The sequence below is a fragment of the Notothenia coriiceps genome, unplaced genomic scaffold, assembly GCF_000735185.1.
Source record: "Notothenia coriiceps isolate Sejong01 unplaced genomic scaffold, NC01 NC01_scaffold00019351, whole genome shotgun sequence".
In the NCBI taxonomy this organism is placed as follows: domain Eukaryota; kingdom Metazoa; phylum Chordata; class Actinopteri; order Perciformes; family Nototheniidae; genus Notothenia; species Notothenia coriiceps.
In genome coordinates, this window is record NW_011352052.1 from 244,077 (window position 1) to 266,404 (window position 22,328).

Consider the following 22,328-nt stretch of genomic DNA (forward strand, 5'->3'; position numbering starts at 1 on the left):
GGTATCATTTCCGACACGTGTCTCCCCTAACAGCCCTTTCTCACCGACAAACTCCTTCGAGGGTAAAATAGATTGTAAGAGTTGTATTGTTCAACGATATAAACGTATTGCATAAGTTCACAATAGTAAATCACGTTATTTCATCGATGTCTTGTACATGGACGACACAATTTGACATGACATAGTGTAATTTGAAAGTGAAGTTTGAATTTGCCACGCGAGGCCCGCGTGCATGGCCCGTCACTAGATGTTCGGTCACCAAATGTTAGGGTCACCATGCCCTGTTGTGACAGAACGGAGCAGACAGAGAGCATGGTGAGAACCAAGGTGAAAATGAAACGCCGGTGGACAGGAGTGAGAAAAGGCCGGGAGGTCGAAAAGGGACGAACCTCGGGCGGCGAATTCCACCCCCGCGCGCTGGCCGGTACTCTCGGGTATCTCAATTTGCCACCCCTGAGCATTGGACATTTTACGGTATCTAAATCCTCCAGGGATCACCGGCAATCGACATTTTTAGGTTATACTAATCGGCGTGGCAATATATTCGAGTCCCAGCTTTTTACCCCCTTTTTCCGCGCCGAATATCATGCTTTTTAATGCCATCCACAAAAAACATTTATTGCTGCACAGTTCTCCTTCATTTCAGGGGACCAAAACAGGGGGATGCAGATTGACGGGTACTCTTTGAGTTTTAGATAAAAGTATTTAGGCTGTGATCTCTCACCAGGATTTCGTATAAATTTTTGCCCCTGTCTAACTGGGCCCCTAGACCGGTGGTTTCGGTCTGCGTAAACCATACCTAGTGGTATCGGTATATCCGGCCTGAGCTCCCGAAGGAAACCGAAGGTCGGCAAATCTAACATTTGTTTAGTGCATGACCCCGTTCTATGTCGCGACTTTTAAGCCACACAAAGGTCGTCGCTCTGCGATGTTATGATTAACCCCGAATAGTAAAAATAAGGCGGTGTTGTCTTTTTTTTTTGAGAGTGAGGAGAGGTCTCCCCCCAGTCTGTTTTTACCGTTTGCCTCCGGGCAACGGCCCGTTGTAATCGGGCATGGACACGTACAGGGACGTTACACTCGTAGTCCACGCCACTTGGTCGGGGAGTGATCCCGCGTAAAGTGTGGGCGTCATGAAAAGGTTTTTTCCCAAGTACTCTGAATCAAGTAGCTTAGAAATCAAGACTTACTTGATGTCATGTCTAGCGTAAGTGCTGGCCTTATTCCAGGGACCCCCACCTAATCCGGTTTTTCGGCGACTGCAGTGAGAAGAAGAAGACGAACCCAAATGACCGTCCTGGCGTTTTGTTGAAGGTGCCGCATATGCGCGCGGTTTTGGGGCCGGCCTTCAGGGTCTGTAAACCCCTGACGAAGGCCATTTTAGCGGTCTTACGGCTGTGGAGGAGTAGAGGTGGCCGAGGGCTACAAAATAAAACACAACGGTTTTAATCATGAGAGACGCAAAACGCGACCCGATTTCGATTATTACGAATTACGCTCCTCATTATTTTACCACGAAGTGTGTGAAAAAAACTCAAAATGCCCCGCACCAAACGTTAGGCGGGTCGGTTAGTTCTTTATATCGGAGAAAATTTTGCCCCATTTTTTCCCAAGAGTAATGTTTAAAAACAAATCACGAGAAAACCACACTTGACGCTGTAAAGCCTTTGATATAACTTGATTTTCACCACGCTTTTCTGAGGCCACACTTGGCCGATACTGCAACCGTTCGAGGGTAGGTCGCCGAGGGGTGCCGGCTGCGAACGTCGAATGTGTCAAGTCTCGCCTTCGTCCGATCGAACGTCTCGTATCAGGTTTGCGGAGAAATTTCGAAGGGTGGTTTTTGTAGTATTCGGCGAAGTGGTATTCGCCTCATGAAACGGGTGAAATCAAGGCTATATCAAGGCTTTACAGCGCAAGTGTGACTTCTCAGCTCCTTAGATTCAGAGTACTTGTAAACACCCTTTTCATGACGCCACGCACTTTCGCGGATAACACGTGAGGATTAGTAGTCCCAAATTCTCGTGTCCGACCAATTTCGAGGGGGTCATTGCCGTGTAAGGTTCGACCTCCCGCGAAAAAGAGGTCGTCTTGGGTGAGGACGGTCGGAAACCGATCGTTAAGCTTTTAACACCGGCCTAAATTCTCATCAGGGTGGTCGCTGGTTACAAGTGGCCTCTACCTTTTGACATCCCGACATACCGTCGTTAGTGTCATCCGGTCGCGTCGATTTGGTGGAGTGTAGGCTCAAACTTTGAAAATGAGGAGACGTATGTGGTTTTAAATAGTAGAGGCGATGGCGTGTTGTTGTCCGCCGGATCAAAACGCGAAATTACAGCCCTCAAATGACATGTCTAGATGTCCCAATACACCGGTTATTCTGGTGCGGTTTCGTTGTTGTTGATTTTGGCGACAGCATAAGAGTGTGAGGGCAGTGCAAGAAGGGGCGATCGGAGTAGGCGGATCCGAAGGGCGCAGGGAGAAGGGGTCCTTGGAGGGGAAGGTCGGGGTTGGTTAGTCTTGTTTGTGAGAAGTGGGTTTTGTGGTTGTCGGTCCAGTGGTCTTTTCAGGTACGTTTGTCACCGTCAGTGACTGTGAGACTATTTTACATGTTGTCGAGCTTGTTGTTTTTGTGTAGTTTGTAGTTGTAATATGGTGGTTCACGGCAAATGTTATATATATTATAGGTCATGCATTATCATCAATGATACATTTAAATATTGTCATAAGGTTTGGCAGAGTTTTCTCGTATTTCTTCTGACTTGTTTGTATACTTGGTATACCAAGGAATCGTAATCACCGAACTGTTATTCACCCCGTTTTGTTTTGTAAACAACTTTTAAAAAAATTTATGTGCGCTCCATTTTGTCTTACGGCTAAATATATCAAGTACTATAATTTGTCAATTTACATTTTAAATCGTTTACGTTTATAATTCCATCCTATAGTCCAATAGCTTGTACTTTATCTTTCTCCGGGATTTTATACAGTGAGTATGTCTTTCTAAACTACTTGGATATCCGATCGACTTTGGTAGTTTTATGTCTCCTTCAACTTTATTATAGATTATTTATAAGTATTTTACATCATACATCGCACTGGATGCCCCTTGCTTTACCGAAAAATTAAAACACCTGCGGCTTATAGTCCAGTGCGGCTTATATATGTACACATCATTCAATTTAGCTGCTGCGGCTTATATTCAGGTGCGCCTTATAGTCCGAAAATTACGGTAAATATAATTGTTATTGTGCTTCTGTCTTTCTGTGTCTTTTCATCTGTAAACTCCCTCACCGCTCGCTCTCTTTTCTTGATCGCCCTCTCACGGAGAATAGTTCACTGCCCCGCTTCATTGTAGGATTTCTGCCATGTCTCTACTTCAGTTTAACAATCTCTGTTATTAAGTGATGGAATACTAGATAAATAAGTAATTAGATACCTTACCGTTACTGCGCTCATAAAGAATGATAAGAATAAGAATAATGCGTATTGAACTGGTTTCATTAATGAAATTAAGTGACAATTAAGTGAGTTTATTTAAGTTAATTAGTTAGAAGCCCTATTTTATCAGTATGTCTGCACAGCAGTTACAATGGTCAAACTACATTAAAACAGAATTGCCCCCATTCTTTCTTTAATAGTTACTAACATTAGATATTTTTTATGAGATATGGACCACAAAACAAAAGATATCCCTGGTTTCATTTAAAAAATCAAGTCACTGAATGCAAGTAGTTGCCTTGGCTTACTGTCACGGTTTTAAGTTTGTGCGTCTGGTAGGGGGTGTTTTTCTGTTCTCCTTGTCATGTTTTCCTCCCTGTATATTTTCTTGTCTTTTTTCCCTGTGTTTTCCTGTCTGTCGTTAGTTTTCCCTGGTGTGTCTAATTTCCCGATTGTTTTCACCTGTCACCCCTTCTGTGTTACCTGTGCCAATCAGCGTCAGGTAACCCTGATTATTCCCACCTGTGTCTTGTTACCCTGTGTTTAAATTCCCCTGTCTCCCAGTGTTCAGTGTCAGTTCGTTTTCGTCTCTTGTCATGTTCAGGTCTGTTCATATTGTCTCTTGCTATGGTCATGTCTATGCTCTTTTTTGTACTCGTGAAAAGTTTTGTTCCTCACCACGTGAGCGATTTTATTTTTGTTCTCATTTTTTGTCATCTCATCTTGAGATTATTTAGTGACCATTTTTTTTTTGCTGTATTTTGGAAAATAAAGTATCCTACCAATACTTTAACTCTGTCTCCCGGGTCGTGCAATTGGGTCCTACCTCCTAAGTGCCTGAGTTCTTAACACTTACTTTGTTATGAGATGATGATGTGAATTACTGTTCAAATTAGTTAATGTAATAATTGTTTGGTTATTTTATTTATAGCCTAATGTTACAAGAATGCCTTCAAGACAGAAGCAGAGAGAGACATATCTGAAGGAGGCTGCTAAAAGAACTGCAACTTTGCAGAGCTGGATAAAAGGTGCCAGCAGGGCAGCTTCAGGTGAAGCACTGTGATTATGTCAAGCAACTACATACATTGAAGTACATTAATACAGCCTGTATCTGTGCTGAGTGAAGTTCATATTTTCTGTTGGGGGCTAACCCCAAGCCTCCAGTTCAGAGCACATTTGAGAGGCTGAACTGAACAGACTGAATAATGAATTTAGCAGTTGGAAATAAAAGTCAACTGAGTGTCACTTGCAATGAAAGTGTTCTGTTTTTATTTCAATAACCTTTTACATTAAAAACTAGTTAGAATTTTCAAAAGGTCTTATGTTTGTTTTCGGGAGGGGAGGCACTTTTTCAGTTTAGAGCAATAGCCCCTCCAAATGTCTGCACGTCCCTGCTCACATGCCTCCTGTTATCCAGAGTGAGTTAGCCTTCAAACTCCAGGGCCTACTAACAGCCGACCAGCGTACACAGACTTTGCTCGCCCACCCCAAGTCTCTACAGTAGGCTTTGGAGCTAGCCACAGAGAGAGAGATGCTATGTACTGCTTCATGGAGTGCGGATGACCACACACCGAAGGTGAACGCCGCATGTGGTATTGAGCTTACAGCAGAGCCGGCCTGGGTGGAAAAATTGATACAGCTTGTGCGTGCCACCACGCTGAGAGAGGAGCAGTCTCCGAGACCCCGCCAGAGGATCTGCTGGGGGTGTGGACAGCCTGGCCATCTGGTTCGAGATTGCCCTCGCAGCACAGCTAACCAGGGAAACGGGGCCGGGTCTGCATAAGCGGGACAATGCGGACCCCTGATGATGTGTCCCGTCCCTCTTCAAATGAGGAAACGTCGCAGCGCATTAACCAAGCAGAAGTGTTACCATCAACAGAAGAGGCTGGCGGCCAGCCTGAGCGAATCATCAGGCTGGGCCGAACCTGGGTCGAGGACTGCTGGTATGCCCCAGTGACTATTGCGGGAACAGACTGTTTTGCGCTGGTCGACACAGGTTCTTCAGCAACCCTGGTGAAGCCTGAAACGGTGAGAAATAAACTATTTGCCCCACCATAGTGAAATTACAGACAGTTACCGGGGAACGATCTCAGATGGTGGGAGAGACAATTGTGACAATGGGGGTGGGAAAGAACTCTGTTCGCTGCCCAGTGTGGGTCGCAAACCTGGAAGATTGCATCCTGGGGCTGGATGTTCTTGGGACATTAGACTGTTTCATTGATACAAAGAGGGGTACACTCACTTTTCCAGATGGACAGGTCGTTCAGATGTGTAGGCGGCCATCCCAGACAGGCTGTCGTGTGACCCATACCATTATAACACAGACAACAGAGACAGTGACCGACGCCGTTGCTTGTTGCGACCCCCAGATGACGGCACCTGCGCAAACCCCCACCCTGCCGTCCCTGGACCATTGCCTTCACCCAGTCATTGCTGCAGAACCTGTCGCAGATGAGAGAGTTTCGGCAGTGATAGACGTCTGGCAGAGAAACTCTGATGGACTAACTCCCAATGAGCAGAACCTGCTGCTGCAGCTCTTGCTGGAATTCAAAGACTGTTTTTCACTGTCTGAGGCCGATGTTGGCCGGACAGATCTCATCGAACACAACATCGACACTGGAGATGCACAGTCCATTAGAATGAGACCACGATGCCTCCCTCTGGCCAGACAAGCTGCAGCAGATAAAGCACTAGGGGAGATGCAACGGGCTGGACTCATCGAACCCTCCAACAGCCCCTGGGCCGCTCCAGTAGTCATGGTTCCCAAGAAAAATAAGGAGGACTTTCGGTTCTGCGTAGACTTCAGACCGCTCAATAAAGTGACCAAGAAGGACCTATACCCCCTTCCTCGCATCGATGAGGCACTCGATACAGTGGCAGGGTCTTCCTGGTTCTCCTCCCTGGACCTACGCAGCGGATATTGGCAGGTCCCCCTTGCCCCTGAGGCCAGACAGAAAACAGCCTTCATCACCAACGGGGGTTTATGGCAGTTTAAAGTTCTCCTATTCGGCCCCTGCCACGTTTGAGAGGCTTATGGACCAGGTGCTGGCAGACATCCCATGCCATGAGTGTGTTGTTTACCTGGACGACATCCTCGTCCATGGGAATTCCTTCGAATCAGCTCTTGGGGCCCTCAAACGTGTGCTGGTGAGAGTGGCTGGAGCAGGACTAAAATCGCACCCCCAGAAGTGCTGTTTCGTGAAGCGTGAGGTGACTTTTCTCGGTCACAGGTTAACGGAGGGCGGCATCGGCACCATGGGAGAGAAGGTGCAGGCTGTGAAGGACTGGCCCACCCCCAGCTCTGTGCAGGACCTGAAGAGCTTCCTGGGCCTGTCCTCCTACTACGGGAGGTTTGTGAAAGGGTTCTCCTGCATAGCTGCGCCGCTGTTCCGCCTGTTACAGAAAGGAGAGGTGTTTTCATGGACAGTGGAGTGTCAGGCAGCATTTTCTTTACTACAGGAAGCCCTAGTGGAGGCACCAATCCTCTTCCCCCCCTGACCCCACCCTTCTCTTCATCCTCGACACCGATGCTAGCAACAGTGGAGCAGGAGCCGTGCTGGCCCAGGTGACACCAGAAGGAGAGACAGTAGTGGCCTACTATAGCAGAACATTTAACAAAGCTGAACGCCGCTACTGTTTCACCAGACGGGAACTGCTTGCTGTGGTCAGCGCCATCCGGCACTTCAGGTACTACCTAGGGGGCCTCCACTTCACAGTCCGAACTGATCACTCTGCCTTACAGTATGTGTATGGCCACATGTGTGTATACTGTAAGTGAATAAGCCTCTATCCTGCTCCCTAACTTCCTTCACATGATCCCAATAGAGTGGTGAATCAGCAAGTGAGCATCTGATACACACACGCACGCACGCACATGACCTACGCAGCAAAACACAGCTGACACAAAAAGAAAACAGCCTCTGACTTGCATGCCTAACAGCAGATGTTATCTTTTTCTGAGAGAGTGTAATTAGACTCTTAATGATGCTATTTGATCACTATCAGTCACAGTTTAAGATTATATGGCATATTGTTTTGCTTTTGTGGCTCCACACACCTTGTAAAGACATAAGGTTGGTTCAAACACCTACAACCCAACAAAATGAAAGTTCATACAAGTTCTAAGTGTGTTTTCTAGATCAAATAACTTCTTGCATCAAAACATTGGGATTAGCCTATTTTATTAGCAACAAGTTTAAGCATAAAATCTGTAAAGTCAGATTCTACACCATCTGCACCACTAGCTGAACACACAATAAAACAACTAATATCTGTATATTTTACATATATTTGTTACTTAGGGTTTTGTCCACCGTGAGTTTTAAAGCGCTCGATCTTATCTTTTGGTTTACTGTAAAGTTGTGGTTCAAATACAGTTAAACATGTATTTTTATAGAGATTGTCTTTTTATAGAAACAAATATGGATTGTATACGGTCAGAATTTGCCACTAGAAGCTTATTGTCTTTCATTTCACTTCACCCGAATAAACATCGAAACACAAAACAATGATACTACTATTACTTTAAAGCACGAGAATAATGTACCACTGTTTAAACGCCTGCTATGCAAGGACTTCAGTGTGAATTCATTACTGGTCTAAAGTCCAGCAGATGGAAGTCTTTATGTAAATGAATGTTTCTTATCAGCGGGCATGTTCAACACCCAGACAGTCAGCAAGTGTGTGAAACAGCTGTGAGACGAGAGGGAGAGAACATCCAATTACATGCAATTCGGGAGGAATGGTGGGTTTGATAAGCAGAACACAATAGCTTTTCTTTCAAAATGGCTAGTCTGAAAGGTAATTGTTTACTGGAGGGTAGAGTTAAAAAAAGAAATGTTCTGCAGAAACTGAGGTTAACCACATTTGGTAGGCGGTCTCTTTTCATATCATGCATCATCATCGTTGGAAGATGTCAGCAAGATGCAGCCAACTTGTGAGAAAATGCAGTTTACTGGATGTGTGTTTGTGTTCTAGGTTGAATTTTACCGGTACAGTTCAATGTTGATACTCGATTAACCTCAAGGTGACAAAAGAAGCATTAAGGATGTGACAAAGCTTTAATTTAGGACACTATAGTTATAGTGAGGATCAGCTTTTTGCTTGCCATTTATTTGCTGCGCCTAAGTCCAAATACAGAATGTCTTACAATAACCACTTTCATACAGAATTCCCTTGTGCTACCTGAAAAAATCACCTATAATGCTGACAAGTTGTGACCGCATTTAAAAAAATACATGTACCAATTACTGACTAAATAATTAATCTGTTCATCAAAAATAAACTTGTATACAAAAATACATCTTAAATGGTTCAAATCCTGTAAAAAAATGAACTTCATAATATTTACAATTTATGCAACTACAAGTTAATTTACAAAGCAGAAGCATGCTGCATGCTGATAAGTCAACTTTACGAGTGGTAAATGACAGTGTATTATTCTCTTAATTAAGTTATATTTAACCATGATACCATTTTATTAAACTTGACCCAACCTTACAACAAGTTTGGATATTGGTATATGCCCTGAAACTGTTTGAGCATGCAAATAAACTGTGAATACAAGCTATTGTTTAAATACATGTGTTTTTCTGCCTAGTTCAACACACAAGCATTACATCTCACTTGCAGACACACGGTCATCTTTACGCACCAGCGATGTCCCATAGCTGCAGCCGAAGCACCGTCCCCTGGTCCCAGGTCAGCACCTTCAGGGCGAAGTCCACCCCGATGGTGGCGCGGTAATGCTGGGAGAACACCTGGTGCACGTATCGCTTTATGATGGACGTTTTACCGACTCCTAGATCTCCGATGACCAGGACTTTGAGCAGGCGCTCGTGCTGCATTACTGCTCCGGGCGAGGACGCGCGCTGAGTGGGATGGCACGGTGATGTCTCCAATTATGGGACTCGCATGAAGGTGGGTTTGGCCACTGAGAGGCAGAATACTGTAGTGGATGCTGCAAAACTGAGTAATACGTGCAATATTTGACGCTGGAAAGAAAACTGCTTTAAAAGGGAACTATTTTGCAGAAATAATATTAGAAATAAAAATGTTGAGAGGACATATTATCCATAAATGTCTCTGAAAGTCGCTTTTATCAGAGTCTTGGGTCCTGCAGATGTAAAAACCTGTAAAAATGTGGTTCAAGGTGTCGTTTTGTCATCGTACAGTCCAAGCAAATCGTCAAGAGACATTGCAAAAAGTGCAAAACAGTTTAAGAGAAAAAAGGAGAAGTTGCTGTCGTGTCTTGTCCAAGTGAAAGATAAAGACTTCAGTGTTATCTGCTCAGCCTGCGGTCTGTGTGCAGATCTCCTGCTGTTTGGTTTGCTGCCAGAGAGCAAACTGGGCTGAGAGACTGACAGCTGGAGAGAGAACGACCACACCCCCCAAAACCATAGTGTGAGTCTGCGTTTCAGGATCTGCTGATATTACAAAACAAAGAAAAGAAAAGAAACTATTGTAAAAAAACTGAACGAGAAAGACTAGCCTATATCTTGACTGGACATCAAATGTTTCTTGGAAATGTCTGATATTGCACAAAGGCTATCCAGAATTTGGATTAGCATATTAATTGAAAAATAAAATACAACCTAACATGCAGTAGCATTTAAAAGTGTACTTGTTTAACCTAAAATGTTCTAAATCTGACCTTCGTGAAGAAAATACAACAAACTCACATGTAGTTCAGAAGAAACTACAACTCCCAGCTTGCAACTCGTCCAGTTCCGTGTATGCGCACTGAGATATGTGCACACGGACAGCGCACGGGAGCAGTGAGTGTGCAGCTCTGGTTTTACTGAAGTATACAAACATAAAAAATACATTATAATAATAATTTACCAAAGTAAGGCTTCTATGAGTTTAATGTTCTTTTTATTTACTTATTTAAAGATATATTAACATGTAACCCTTGCCATTATGTCCCTAACTTCAAACTGCAACAATGTATTTTGTCAATCCAAAATTGTATTACTGACAAAAACGAATAATAATACTGATAAACCGTCCACAATATTCCTTATTTTAACATGTATTTTAAGTATATGTCTGATAGTTCTCTCTCCCTCCAAACTCTCTCTTAAATGAACCACAGTGCATGGTTTTCCTTCAGTGTTGCGCCTCTGCACGGTGCTTTACGGCAGTGGTACTGATGCGGGATGAGTCAGGCGATATGATGCTGCTGCTGCTGCCATTTCATCAGCAGCGAAACGCTACAAACACACAGCAAACACACAAGTGATACCGCGGGTTTCCCCTCTGACAGCCCCCAAAAACACCCCTGCTCCCCGGCGTGGAAACGCGCATTTCTGGGTGGTTTATTCCTGTTGCGAAAGCGCAAGATCCGGTTTTTATTGCACCTGCTCTGGATACGTTTTTCTTTCTCAAGCTCTCGATCGGGCCTGACATCAACAAGGAAATCAGTGCCGACCCCAGGGCCTGCTGTGCACGAGCGTCTGTGTGCAGGATCAGAGACAAACATCGAGCTTTTGGAGGAGTTTGTGCAAGTAATCGGTGCCATGGAGTCCACACCAGCCTCCTGAAAAGCGCAAAGGGAACAGAAGAGGAACCGAGTCCACTCCTGCTGCAAGTAAGCTGCTTTCTTTTGACCATTAAAGGCATATATTATCTTATTTATCATGCTATTAAGCCTAAAAGTGATCTTAAGAAAGCTCATAGGCCTGCTATTATGTGCACTGGTCTAATAATAGCCTGCAGACTGTCTGAGCTAGTAGACTCTTTATTAGATTAATATATTTAGACAGGCCTCCACACTTTGTAGATTGTACGTTTGACTTCTTTTAAATGGTTAATTGTTTTGGCTATTATTTTATTCTTGTTTATTTTAGTTTTTACCTTTTTTGTCGTTGTATTTGTTACTTATTTTATGGTTTGTGAGCTTAGCTGTGTGATTTTTGTATTCGTATTTATTTCTCCACAGCACTTTGGTCTGGAGGTTTTAAAGTGCTTTACAAATAAAGCTGTATAATAAAACGTTTTGGAAGCAGCACAATATGATTCAACCTCAGCTTGTATAAAGCCCCACATGGAGATATAGTAGCTACTGTTCATGATGGGACAGGGTTTTGGGACCTTTAAATGTGGGATATGTGATACCCTCTGTGGCGGGATGGACCTCTAAATCACCCCCGACATCACTTCCGGTGTGAGAGCCCCCGGGCTGCAGCTCTCTGGGGATTCAGCTCTGATGTTTGCATACCGACCGAGCTACGCAACCAGAGAGAGGAGGGGGGGGAGGCATGTGTCTGGCCATGGTGTGCAACTGCACTGTAAGAGTTAGAGATACATAATAGGTAAAACAAAATGACACTTAGGCCCTTTACCCTTACTGTACGTTGAGATTTGTAATGACATTTTCGTTAATATTGCAGAGGAACACTCAGAAAGGCTGTGAGAGACTATCAGTAGCAAAATTAACTTTACTCACTGATGCAAAACAAATCCAAAATGAACCGTTGTTTTTTTCTCTTTAAAGATTTGTTTTTACTTTTCTACTTAAAATAGATCCTTTGCTTGAGTAAAAGTTGAATGACTACAAGTACAAGTCCTAAATTCAAAATGTAATTTAGCAAAAATGATGCTACTGACATAAGCAAAACGGTTCATTCAAAAAAGATTATTATTTGATATTGTTAAGAAATACATGGGCATTTTTATGAAGTTCTTCAATACTTTGGACGATTGATAGTTGCTGCTTTGTAACATGCGCATGCTGTGTGTTCTATATATATTTTAAACACATGTGTTGAGTTAAAATACATGTATTTTATTTACCTTTGAGATGTAGTGGAATAGAAGAACAAAGTAGCACAGAGGGGAAATAAGTTGAGAGCACAAACTTGAGTTAAAAGTGCAATAGTCCCTTTAAAATGAAGCTAAATTAATACAACTAAAAGTACAAAGACTTAAACATGGCGTCTGTTTGTTAGTGTGGTACTAAAGTCCTGACAAATGTAGAAAAGTGCTCCTATGATCCCACTATGTAAAATCAAAAGCTAGCAGTATATAGGTCTTTCTAATTATTCAGAAGGTCACACATTGAAATGCCAAAGCCTCGTGTAAAGCAGGGCATTAGGCAGCAGCCAATAATCCAGAAAATCAGGCTTATTTAAAATATCACTTGACGCCATCGAGTGAGGGGAAAAGCATAAGAGGGTTTTCTCTCATACTCGTGGCTTTGATTGAATCACGCACCGAACACAATGAAGCAGTTCTTTGTGTGGAGTGGGCAACGAGCCAATCAAAGGGTCAGAGGTCAGACAGTGAAGGCTGGGAATATATTTCAATTACATTCATTTGAGGTGTTTGTGCTCAATAATAGAGTCCTTCGTGTTATTGAAAGATAAGTTATGAAGGCCTTTGTTGAAGTACTCTACATTGATAGCGCATAAGTCATTATCAAAAGAATAACAGAATAAGAAATATAAGATATGTTCAGTACCTAAAAAGCATACTAGTCTCTTAATGATGATACTGCTCTTATACAACGGTTAAAGGATTTCAATATATATCCTAAGAGGAGTACAAAAAGTAGTCCCCTTGCCCCCTTCACAACAGTATCTAGGCAATATTACTGGATGCATTACGTATTATTGCCTCCAGCAGATGTGGGGTTAATTTGTATGTCTCTATGAACAGCTGAATATATAAACCCATGTTTTTACATGGTAATTCAGCCTATAACAGAATTCAGACTTTTCTCTCAGAATTCTGACATTTTTCTCAGAACAAAAAAATAAAATGTCTTCACATCCCCACGTTTTTTTTTTTATGTGGCCCTAATCCTCTTCCGTAAGGTTATGAGTATCCACAACTGGCCTAGGGTATATTTTAGAGACATAATCTAATGATCTCTCTCTGTATGCAGACGCACCGCCTCCTCCCCACGCGCTCACCTGAGCAGACAGACCGGAGAGCGAGAGACAGACCGGAGAGAGACAGACCGGAGAGAGACGGGAGAGCGACAGACAGACCGGCGAGAAGAGAGAGAGACAGACCGGAGAGAGACCGACAGACAGCCAGACAGACAGCATGGAGGCCATCTGGCTGTACCAGTTCCGGTTGATCGTGATCGGGGACTCCACGGTGGGGAAGTCGTGTCTGATCCGCCGCTTCACGGAGGGTCGCTTCGCCCAGGTCTCAGACCCCACGGTCGGCGTGGACTTCTTCTCCCGCCTGGTGGAGATCGAGCCGGGCAAGAGGATCAAGCTCCAGATCTGGGACACCGCGGGGCAGGAGCGATTCAGGTGTGGACATATATCATTATACTGGGTTTATTATAAGGTGTTACTCGGTTTTAAATCATGATGTTGCTTTAATATAGTTGCACCTGTTTGCCCCTTGAGCTTCATTCATTGTTATGTAAAACATGGCAGCAAAAGTGAAAGTAACACTACACTGCAAAAAGTACTCAATTTTTTGTTAGCATTCTACCATTTTATCATATATACTCAAAGTAGGATAAAGTTATTACTTTTGTACATGTTATTAGGTTCCTATAGCTAGAAATAAGCGTATCCGCATATCTTAACTGAGTTTTAAGAAAAATATAGTGCATTCTATCATCGTATTTTTTAAACTAAATGTACCTAAAGTTCGAAAAGTAAACGTATGGCTCTATATATTAAAGTTCTTAACATGTTTTGTCAGATTATAAGACATTTTAACAGGGTTTATTAGAAACGTATAGATGGGTGTTCTGAGAATGTAAATCAAAACCATTTGACTTAATGATGATAATTGTTGCGCAACAGGAAGTCACGCATTACATGTTATTTTCTGTACTTAACACAGAAAGAAGAGCTGGGAAACTGACGAATAAAACTGAAACTCAGAACAAAACTAACTTAGTACATAATACGCAGAAATCAGGTCAAGACAATTCTAAGTGCACAAGTGATTTCTGGGAAATGTAGTTCAGAATCACAGATAAAAACACAGATGTCCCAAATAAGGAAATTGTGGTACACAACTTTAATTCTGGTTTTTGGATATTTAATAGGAAAACAGCTGCTTTTAAAGAACTGAAAAGTAGATGGGCTTCTTCTTTGGAAAGACCCGTGGCTGACCTCTGACCTCTCTGCTGAAGTACAAATATGTATAGAGATTTAAAAGAAAATCCAACTTTACACAGGTTAGATCGTGGACTAGCCACACCATTTTAGTAGATTTCTATATCAGGACTCGCATTTAAAATATCAATCAGTAGAAAATGAATTGTATATTCCTCATTCTTCAAAGACATAAAATAAACTAGTAGTTTATATCCAAGTATAAAAGATACACCCTAAGTTTGAAAAGAATGGACGTTAATGATATTAAACGCTTCATATTTGAATGATGTAGCCTTGAGGTCTTAAAACTTGAAAAGCTACCTGTGACTAAATTGTTTACACATAAAAAGAGAGAGCAGTTATTCAAACAAGCTTTTAGGGGATACTGGCAGAGAAAACTGCTGGAGGGGTTGATTCTAATTCCTAAACACATGACAGTGCTCCTAATAGCCGAAATTAAGAGTGGTAATGGCACGGATGATTCTGCCTCTACTACTTTGCTTTTTTTCACACTGTTAAAAGTATTTTCATATGGTGTTAACGAGATGTTAGGAGACACCTGGAAGGACACCATAATGTCATGATCTCAGCGCTTATATTTAATATTAGTACAGTATTTATAATACAATATATTATAATAATAATAATAGACTGACTAGGGGCTCTGCACACCCTTGCAGATGTTCCAACTTATAAAAGCTGACTAAATCTTTGCTTAAATTGAAAGTAGGCACATACTGTATGCACCTGCCAAGCACTAAGGACAGTATTGTGATACAAAAGTAGTTTATCCCACTATAAGAGGTGCAGAATGTGTCCAAAATAATTCCTTATTTACTAGAGTATATGTAATGCTCTCTGTTTACACATCATTTTATTTGAGGTATGCTTTTGTAGTACCCTCTATGATTCAAATTCAATGTTTATGTTTACATTTAAGACTGTAGTATATGATTTGTAGGCAGATATATCTCTGCAGCACCACAAATTATGTCTTTCAAAATAGTATTTTGACGCGTAATTTGCATTTGTCAATGTCAGTGCTGTCAAATGAAGTATCAGAAGAACTGGAAAAATATATCAAACTTTAGTCAATCTACTCATGAGGCTGTTTTTAATAAAACATCTTTACGCCATTTAAAGGATCCCTAATCCCTAAAACCAAGAGTAAAATATACATAGCGATGTCTTATCATCTAAAATGCAACTTCACACATTCTTACTCACACACACACTCATCGCGCTGACAGAAGGGAACTGGTCTCACCTGTCAGTGTGATTAGTGTCTCCATGGCAACACTGACACATCCCCCCTCCCCCATCAGATACGCATCAGATATAAATGTCCCCCAAGATGTTTTTTGAGAACATCAAACGTTATATTTTGGAGAGTGTTTAAAGATGTATGGAGCTCAGACTGTTTAAAAAGTACTGAGAGAAGGACGAACACATTTGGTCTTTCGGTGGGATTTCTGGACAGTTACAAAAAACATGTTATTTTCAATTGGGTGGTGCAGGAATGAGCTTCAAACCTGGGAATGAGTTAGCATTTTAGCACTTTCGGGCTTCCTTGTCCTGGAGTTATTATTATATTTTTGCTTAGTGATGTGAAATATATCAGTAAATACCACGCTAGAGGATTCCTGAAGCTGTTACATGGCTTAAAAAAGCGGCTTGCTAACAGGTGGCTAACTGAAACTGCTACACGAACATTAGCCACCTTTAGCTTAGCCACCTTTAGCTTAGCGACCTTCATGGAGTTGATAGCACTATGCTAGCTATTTACTTCTGGCAGTTGCGCTTTACTTCAGCTTTTATAAAAGTGGTTTTAAATTAATATGTGGAGATTATCCTGCTGAACAAAACGTGTAAGTATCATAAAGGTGTGTTTGCTAGAGTGCTTGCCTTATTCTCTGCAAAAATACGTCATCACTGAACCACTCTAGCACAGACAAGGGTTTTAACTTAAATGTGTCATACATCGTCCCTTCTGTGTCTCTTCTCTTCTGTCATGTAGTTTTAGTTTGGATTTAAGCTTCAAGACAATATACTTTCCTGACTGCATTCAGGTTGCCATTGTGACAAAAAAAAAAACTTATCCAGTAGTGATGTTTCTACATATTTTGGGACTGCTGTAGTGGATTTCTGCCATTTTCTTCCTGCTCCTACACAGAACTGCAAAGCCTCTGATCTGAATCCAGCTCATCCCAATATCATCTTAGTCATTGTTTTAATTTCTGTGTGCTTCTTTCCTTGCATAAATATTTGTGTGCGTTTCAGCATTTTTGGATCAAATGAATCACTCGCTGTTTCTGAAATCTTTCCACCTACACTTCGTCTCTTGCTGTATTTTTCTCCGTCGACTAATCCCCCCCTCTTCGTCTTTCATGACACGTCTGTCCTTCCTGTCTGCTGTGGGAAGATAGATGAGGGGGTTGGGGTGCGTTTGTTTGCATGCAGGGTGTCACATCTTGTCAAAATCTATCAGCTATTCTCCTCCCAGTTGGGCTGCAGTGTTGTTTCTGTAAAATCAAACACTTTCATCCCACAGCTCAACGGATAACAGCTTTTTAAAGGTCGATATTGATATTGTTGCAAGTTAACAATGCCTGTACAGTTATTTATTATAGATTCATTGGCAGTGCTGATTATGTACCATTTCACATTTAGTTCAATTTAGTTAATGCTAGTAGTAGACACAAAAAGTGCATTAAAAATTGAATACATTTACATTTGTCACAGGAAATTGTCCTTTGAATGAACTGTCAAATGGCTAGTAATCAGATTATAAGTATTATACACATTTAAACTGTGTTACTTCATTTTATTTTGTTCTCCAAAAACATATTTTACACTTTCTTTGTTCCGAAATATACATTATAATAAACTGACCATTCGTTCGTACATTAAAACCATCTGTTTTCTTTTTTAAATCATTGCAACAAATCAAAACTTGTCTCCACAGTTAGCAAAAGGATCATTTAAAGTGTGATCCTTCACACTCAACTGTCAACATGATTTATTCCTAACTTCTCAGCTCCTTCACCCGACACCTCTCCTTCTTTTTCTGTCTTTCACACCTCCTGACATCAGTTTTTCGCTGTAAGAAGCTTTTCCCTTTATCCTGTTCTACTAACCATTTCACTGGATGTCCTTTATCTCTCGTTATCTTCATCCTAAAAACAGGTAATAGTCTTCCTAAAAACTAATACCTAAGAGAAAAAGTGTAAGAAGCGTATTCATCTGCGCGTTTTTTCTGCTGTAACCTGCAAACGTTAGCATGCATGGCTAACTAGTTTGCTAACCTATCCCAATAGGTTGAAAACACGTAATGAGGTAGCATTACATTTGTCAAAATCATTAGTTGTTCATCATCCATTTCTCTTAAAATTGAATAGATATATTACATACAAATACAAACACTACAAGCATAGATCTAACAACTGTCTTTTGTGTCAAAATATAACTAAATAAGGTTCAATTAAAGTAAAGTTGATCCTACATTACAGTCCTTTTACTAAATACTAGGACACCTTATGCTGCAATAAGTTGATTTGGTGTACTTGTGACAGGCTTTTCGCTATGTGTCAAGTATCCTGTGTTGCCTCTACCTTTGGTCTTTACCTTCCTCCTCCTTTTTGCATCCCTTCAGGTCCATCACCAGGGCTAAATAAAGTAATACCTAAAAGAAAAAGTCGAAGAAGCGTATTCATCTGCGTGACTGTCTGCAAAACCTGCAAACGTTAGCATGCACGGCTAACTAGTTTGCTAACCCAATATGTTTGAAAAATGTAATGAGATGGTATTACATTTTTCAAAATCATTAGTGGTTCCTCATTAATTTCTTTTAAAATCAAAAATACAAACACTAGCATAAATCTAACAACTTTCTTGTGGGTCAAAGTATAGGCCAAGAAGTTGATTTGAAGTTGATCATACATTTTAGACCTAATACTAAATACTAGGACACATCTACGCTGCAATAATTGATTTCATGTATATCTTGTACCGAGTTCATCCCTATGTGTCTTTACCTTCCTTCTCCTTTTTGCACCCCTTCAGGTCCATCACCAGGGCGTATTACCGTAACTCTGTGGGCGGGCTCCTCCTATTCGACATCACAAACCGTCGCTCTTTCCAGAACGTCCATGATTGGCTGGAGGAAGCTCGCAGCCACGTCCAGCCGCACAACATCGTCTTCCTATTGGTCGGCCATAAGTGTGACCTGGAGGCACAGCGCGAGGTGTGTGAAGTATAAAAGTGAACAAAACAAAGCTTTGTTGAGTTGCTGGGGAAAGTGGCTGTTTTGGATGTTATGTAATACAGAGTGTTTAAGAAAGTGTGTAGCAGTAAAAATAACCTTGTGTTCACATTTAGATCAAAGGCAGGTTGTCTTTGTTTGTTTAATTCTCTTGGGGCAGCTGGCAGACAGAAAGCAAAAATATCACTATGGAAATTAAGACTTGGATGATACTGCAAAACGCTCTGAAGAACAGTGAGTCTAAACTCAAAATGCAATGTTTCAGCAGGGTTCAAAATGTCCAAACTAAGCCACTTCATTCTTATCAGCAAAGGGAACAAGTCTTCATCCAACTAGGAGGGATATTCTGCAAGTTCGAGACAAAAAAAGCTCCTATACCAAGGTGCACTTTACCTGACATGCACCTTAGCCGCGTTTACACCGCAGTACTTTTCCCACTTTATTTCCGATATAGTACCGAAATGTCGCATTAACACCAAAAAGAGCCGGAACTAAAATTAGTTAATCAAAACCTTTTTTACCCCCTTTTCCGTCCCTGCTAGAGAGCAGGTACTTTCGTGGGAGAGAAAGGTTCCTATGTCTGATTGGCTGGGCGGATTGCAACCACGCCCCGTAAAACTCCCAATTTTTGTATTTATTATCCTCGCATTAGCATTATTCATTATTCATCAGAACTAAAGAGTTCTCATGAACTAAGTTCTGATGAACCTTTGTGGGAAAAGTACTGCGGTGTGAATGCGCCTATTGACACCTTGACAATCAATTAATTAGTTCAGACCCCGACTAGCAACAAGTTTGTAGAGATCTCAAAATATAGGACCTTTTTCAATGCCATTTTCCTGTATGTCACAATGACGCATTTCGAGTTTGTTTAATTTATTGTGTGAAAAGTGCTATATAAATAAACTTGCCTTGCCTTCAGAGGTTTGGTACTAGCTATTCACTGCCCTTCCACATTGGGAAGCTTCATCTCATCTCCTTTGGTCTTCTAGGTAACTCGGCAGGAAGCAGAGAAGTTGGCAGGGGCGTACGGGATGCGCTACGTCGAGACGTCGGCCCGTGACGCCATCAACGTGGAGCACGCCTTCACCGAGCTGACCAGAGACATCTTCGCTCTGGTGCGGACCGGAGAAATCACGATCCAGGAGGGATGGGAGGGCGTGAAGAGTGGGTTCGTCCCCAATGTCGTTCACTCCTCGGAGGAAGTGACCAAGAGCGACCGCCGCTGTCTGTGTTGATCTGGCAAGAGTTTTGGGAACTGAAGATGAAAAGAGGGAAGGGATCCAGGAAGGATTCAGAGGAGAGTGGGCTGAGATGTCAGCCCTCTTGACTTTAACCCTCTGTGGTTCAGACTGGATACGAAAGGAGAGGTTTGAGGACTTTTAATAAAAGGTAAAAACCAGACAAGAACACCTTGAACGTGGGTGGACACAAGAGGGTTGTGCCCATATCTGTTTTATTTCCCAGAGAGGAAGGATAACAGATGCTCATTTACTCGCGAGGGCTCAAATGATTTGTTTTGGTTTGGGCATTTTGCTTGAAAATCTCTCCCGTAGCATCTTAGAAAGGCCTTAGGAAGAGGATCCATTTGGGTTTTTCGCCAAAATCAATGAGACTAATCTTTCTTTCACATTCACCTCGCCTTCCACTAATCTCTCCTCCAATATGCAATTACATGATCACTTAGGAAATGATCACCTTACGTTGGGGCAACATCCTCAGAGCACATATTATTTTAAAAAAGTCAAGTGGGCACCATTAGATCCCTCGTTAACAAGAGTCTTGTTTCTCTTGTGCTGATATTTTGCTCCACATTCCACTATCAGGGGTCAATGGAGTAGTCCTGGAGGGCCAGCGTTTAATGAGGGGTTTCCTTTCCTTGAGCTGGGAACACTATTTCTCTTTGAAGCAATTAAGGCCTCCTGTGAGCTCAATGACATTGACTTCATGGTAATATCCAGTATCATTCTGCTAAATACCGCACTATAATAAAATGTTGTCACCCATCCAGTTCCTAATGGACTCCTTTAGCAGGATAAGACAACGTGTACAGCTAAACGGACCGAGGTGGACTAACTTACGACGCCTCATTGTATGCCTTGAACTGGGGAATTGTTAAGATTGACTAATAGGAGTGTTGGAGCCAGAAAGCACTTTAACAGCCAAGTTTAACTTAACTGTGGAGCCTCGTTTGGGACTACAGACGAACACAGAGATAATGTATTCCTTGAAAGCAAAGAGACGGACCAGACCATGGACTCCAAACAACAAGGGCCACCATATCCACAATGCACGCATACAGGCAATATAATCATGCAAAGAATGTCCAATTGGCGGGCGTTAAATCAACCCAACACAGATACAGGCAGACGGAAATTACAAGGTTAAACTTTGTCCTGATTCAGTGGTTTACATGCCTTTTATGTTTGTGCGCAAGTCAATATCTCAAACATTTATTTTCATTTTTTAAATACTTAAATGCAACAGGTTGATGTACCCGGCTCGGTTACTTGGGATTTTGATTTGCCTATCCCTGCTATGATGTCTGTTCTATTTCTTTCTTTCTTTTTGAAATCCATTCTTCCACTGTCTTTCCCCCTGCAGCTCATAATTACAGTTACATTTTCTCACACTGTATGCCTTCTTTTTACACGTCTCCAAAGCCTTCTGCTTTATATTTTTACATGAATGTATCAGCAGGGGAAAAGGTGAGGTTTTTACACAAAGAAATGTGTGAACGAGTCAATGCAAAACACTTTGTCTGACAAAAGCTTGGAGAAAAGCGCTGCGCAATATCTTAGAGTGAAATACTTCCAGACATAAGAAAAATGTAATTCAAGTAATGATCTTTAAATTCATTCCAGAAATATTAACACATAAAAGATTTGTGTTTTTGACATTGAATATTGTTTTTTCCTTATAAACAGTTTGCTGTACTGAATACTTAAATACTTTTATCCACAACCACCCACTCGTTTAAAATACCTGCAATAAAATACTCTTGTGTCCTCTATACATCTCTAACAAATATTGTGTTATCCTTATTCATTTGTTTCCCAGTCAATAATGATTTTTGCCTTCTCATATAATATTGTTTTGGGTTCTCATTTCATTTATGAGTCTTTAAATTAACAGTCATAATGCAAAGCAAAGTGCAAGCTGAACATTAATAGATCATGGCAACACAACAAATAATTAATAATTAATGCAAATATTAAGGTGAGGTGAAGAAATGCTTGATTGAATTACATTTCCTAATCTGTCTCATGTTTCATGCCAGATTGTAATAGCCTATCAGTCTCCATGACAACATGATAACAATTTATTTTTAACTGTTGTTGAAAACATTGAACTCTTGTCGAATCTGAAAACTTAATTTTTTTTTCTTTTTTTCTCTTGGTTAAACGATTGTAATTCACACATCTTAAGTGACAGATTTGAATTATTTCCTGCTGTCATACTGTCTATTTTGTGACATATTGACTGGATAAAGGAAGAGAACAACGAGAGAAGTCAGGTTAACCCCAGACAGCTGATTCTATTAAAACCCA

The 22,328-nt window shown here is 41.5% G+C and overlaps 1 protein-coding gene across 1 annotated transcript; it reads left to right on the plus strand.

The window, feature by feature from the left end:
- Positions 1-10,597: 10,597 nt before the first annotated feature.
- Positions 10,598-21,790, plus strand: LOC104951884 (ras-related protein Rab-39B). Its single transcript, XM_010778620.1, has 4 exons — positions 10,598-11,032; positions 13,331-13,709; positions 18,579-18,759; positions 19,770-21,790. Exons 2-4 carry the CDS (start codon positions 13,495-13,497, stop codon positions 20,013-20,015), a joined length of 642 nt encoding a protein of 213 aa, XP_010776922.1. The 5' UTR covers positions 10,598-11,032; positions 13,331-13,494; the 3' UTR covers positions 20,016-21,790.
- Positions 21,791-22,328: the final 538 nt, after the last annotated feature.

Excerpts from the sequence above, each read along its gene's own strand:
- LOC104951884 (XM_010778620.1), top strand. The coding sequence starts at position 13,495 with ATGGAGGCCATCTGGCTGTACCAGTTCCGGTTGATCGTGATCGGGGAC. Across the intron at positions 13,710-18,578 it reads GCGGGGCAGGAGCGATTCAG|GTCCATCACCAGGGCGTATT; the intron begins GTGTGGACATAT and ends GCACCCCTTCAG. Across the intron at positions 18,760-19,769 it reads ACCTGGAGGCACAGCGCGAG|GTAACTCGGCAGGAAGCAGA; the intron begins GTGTGTGAAGTA and ends TTGGTCTTCTAG.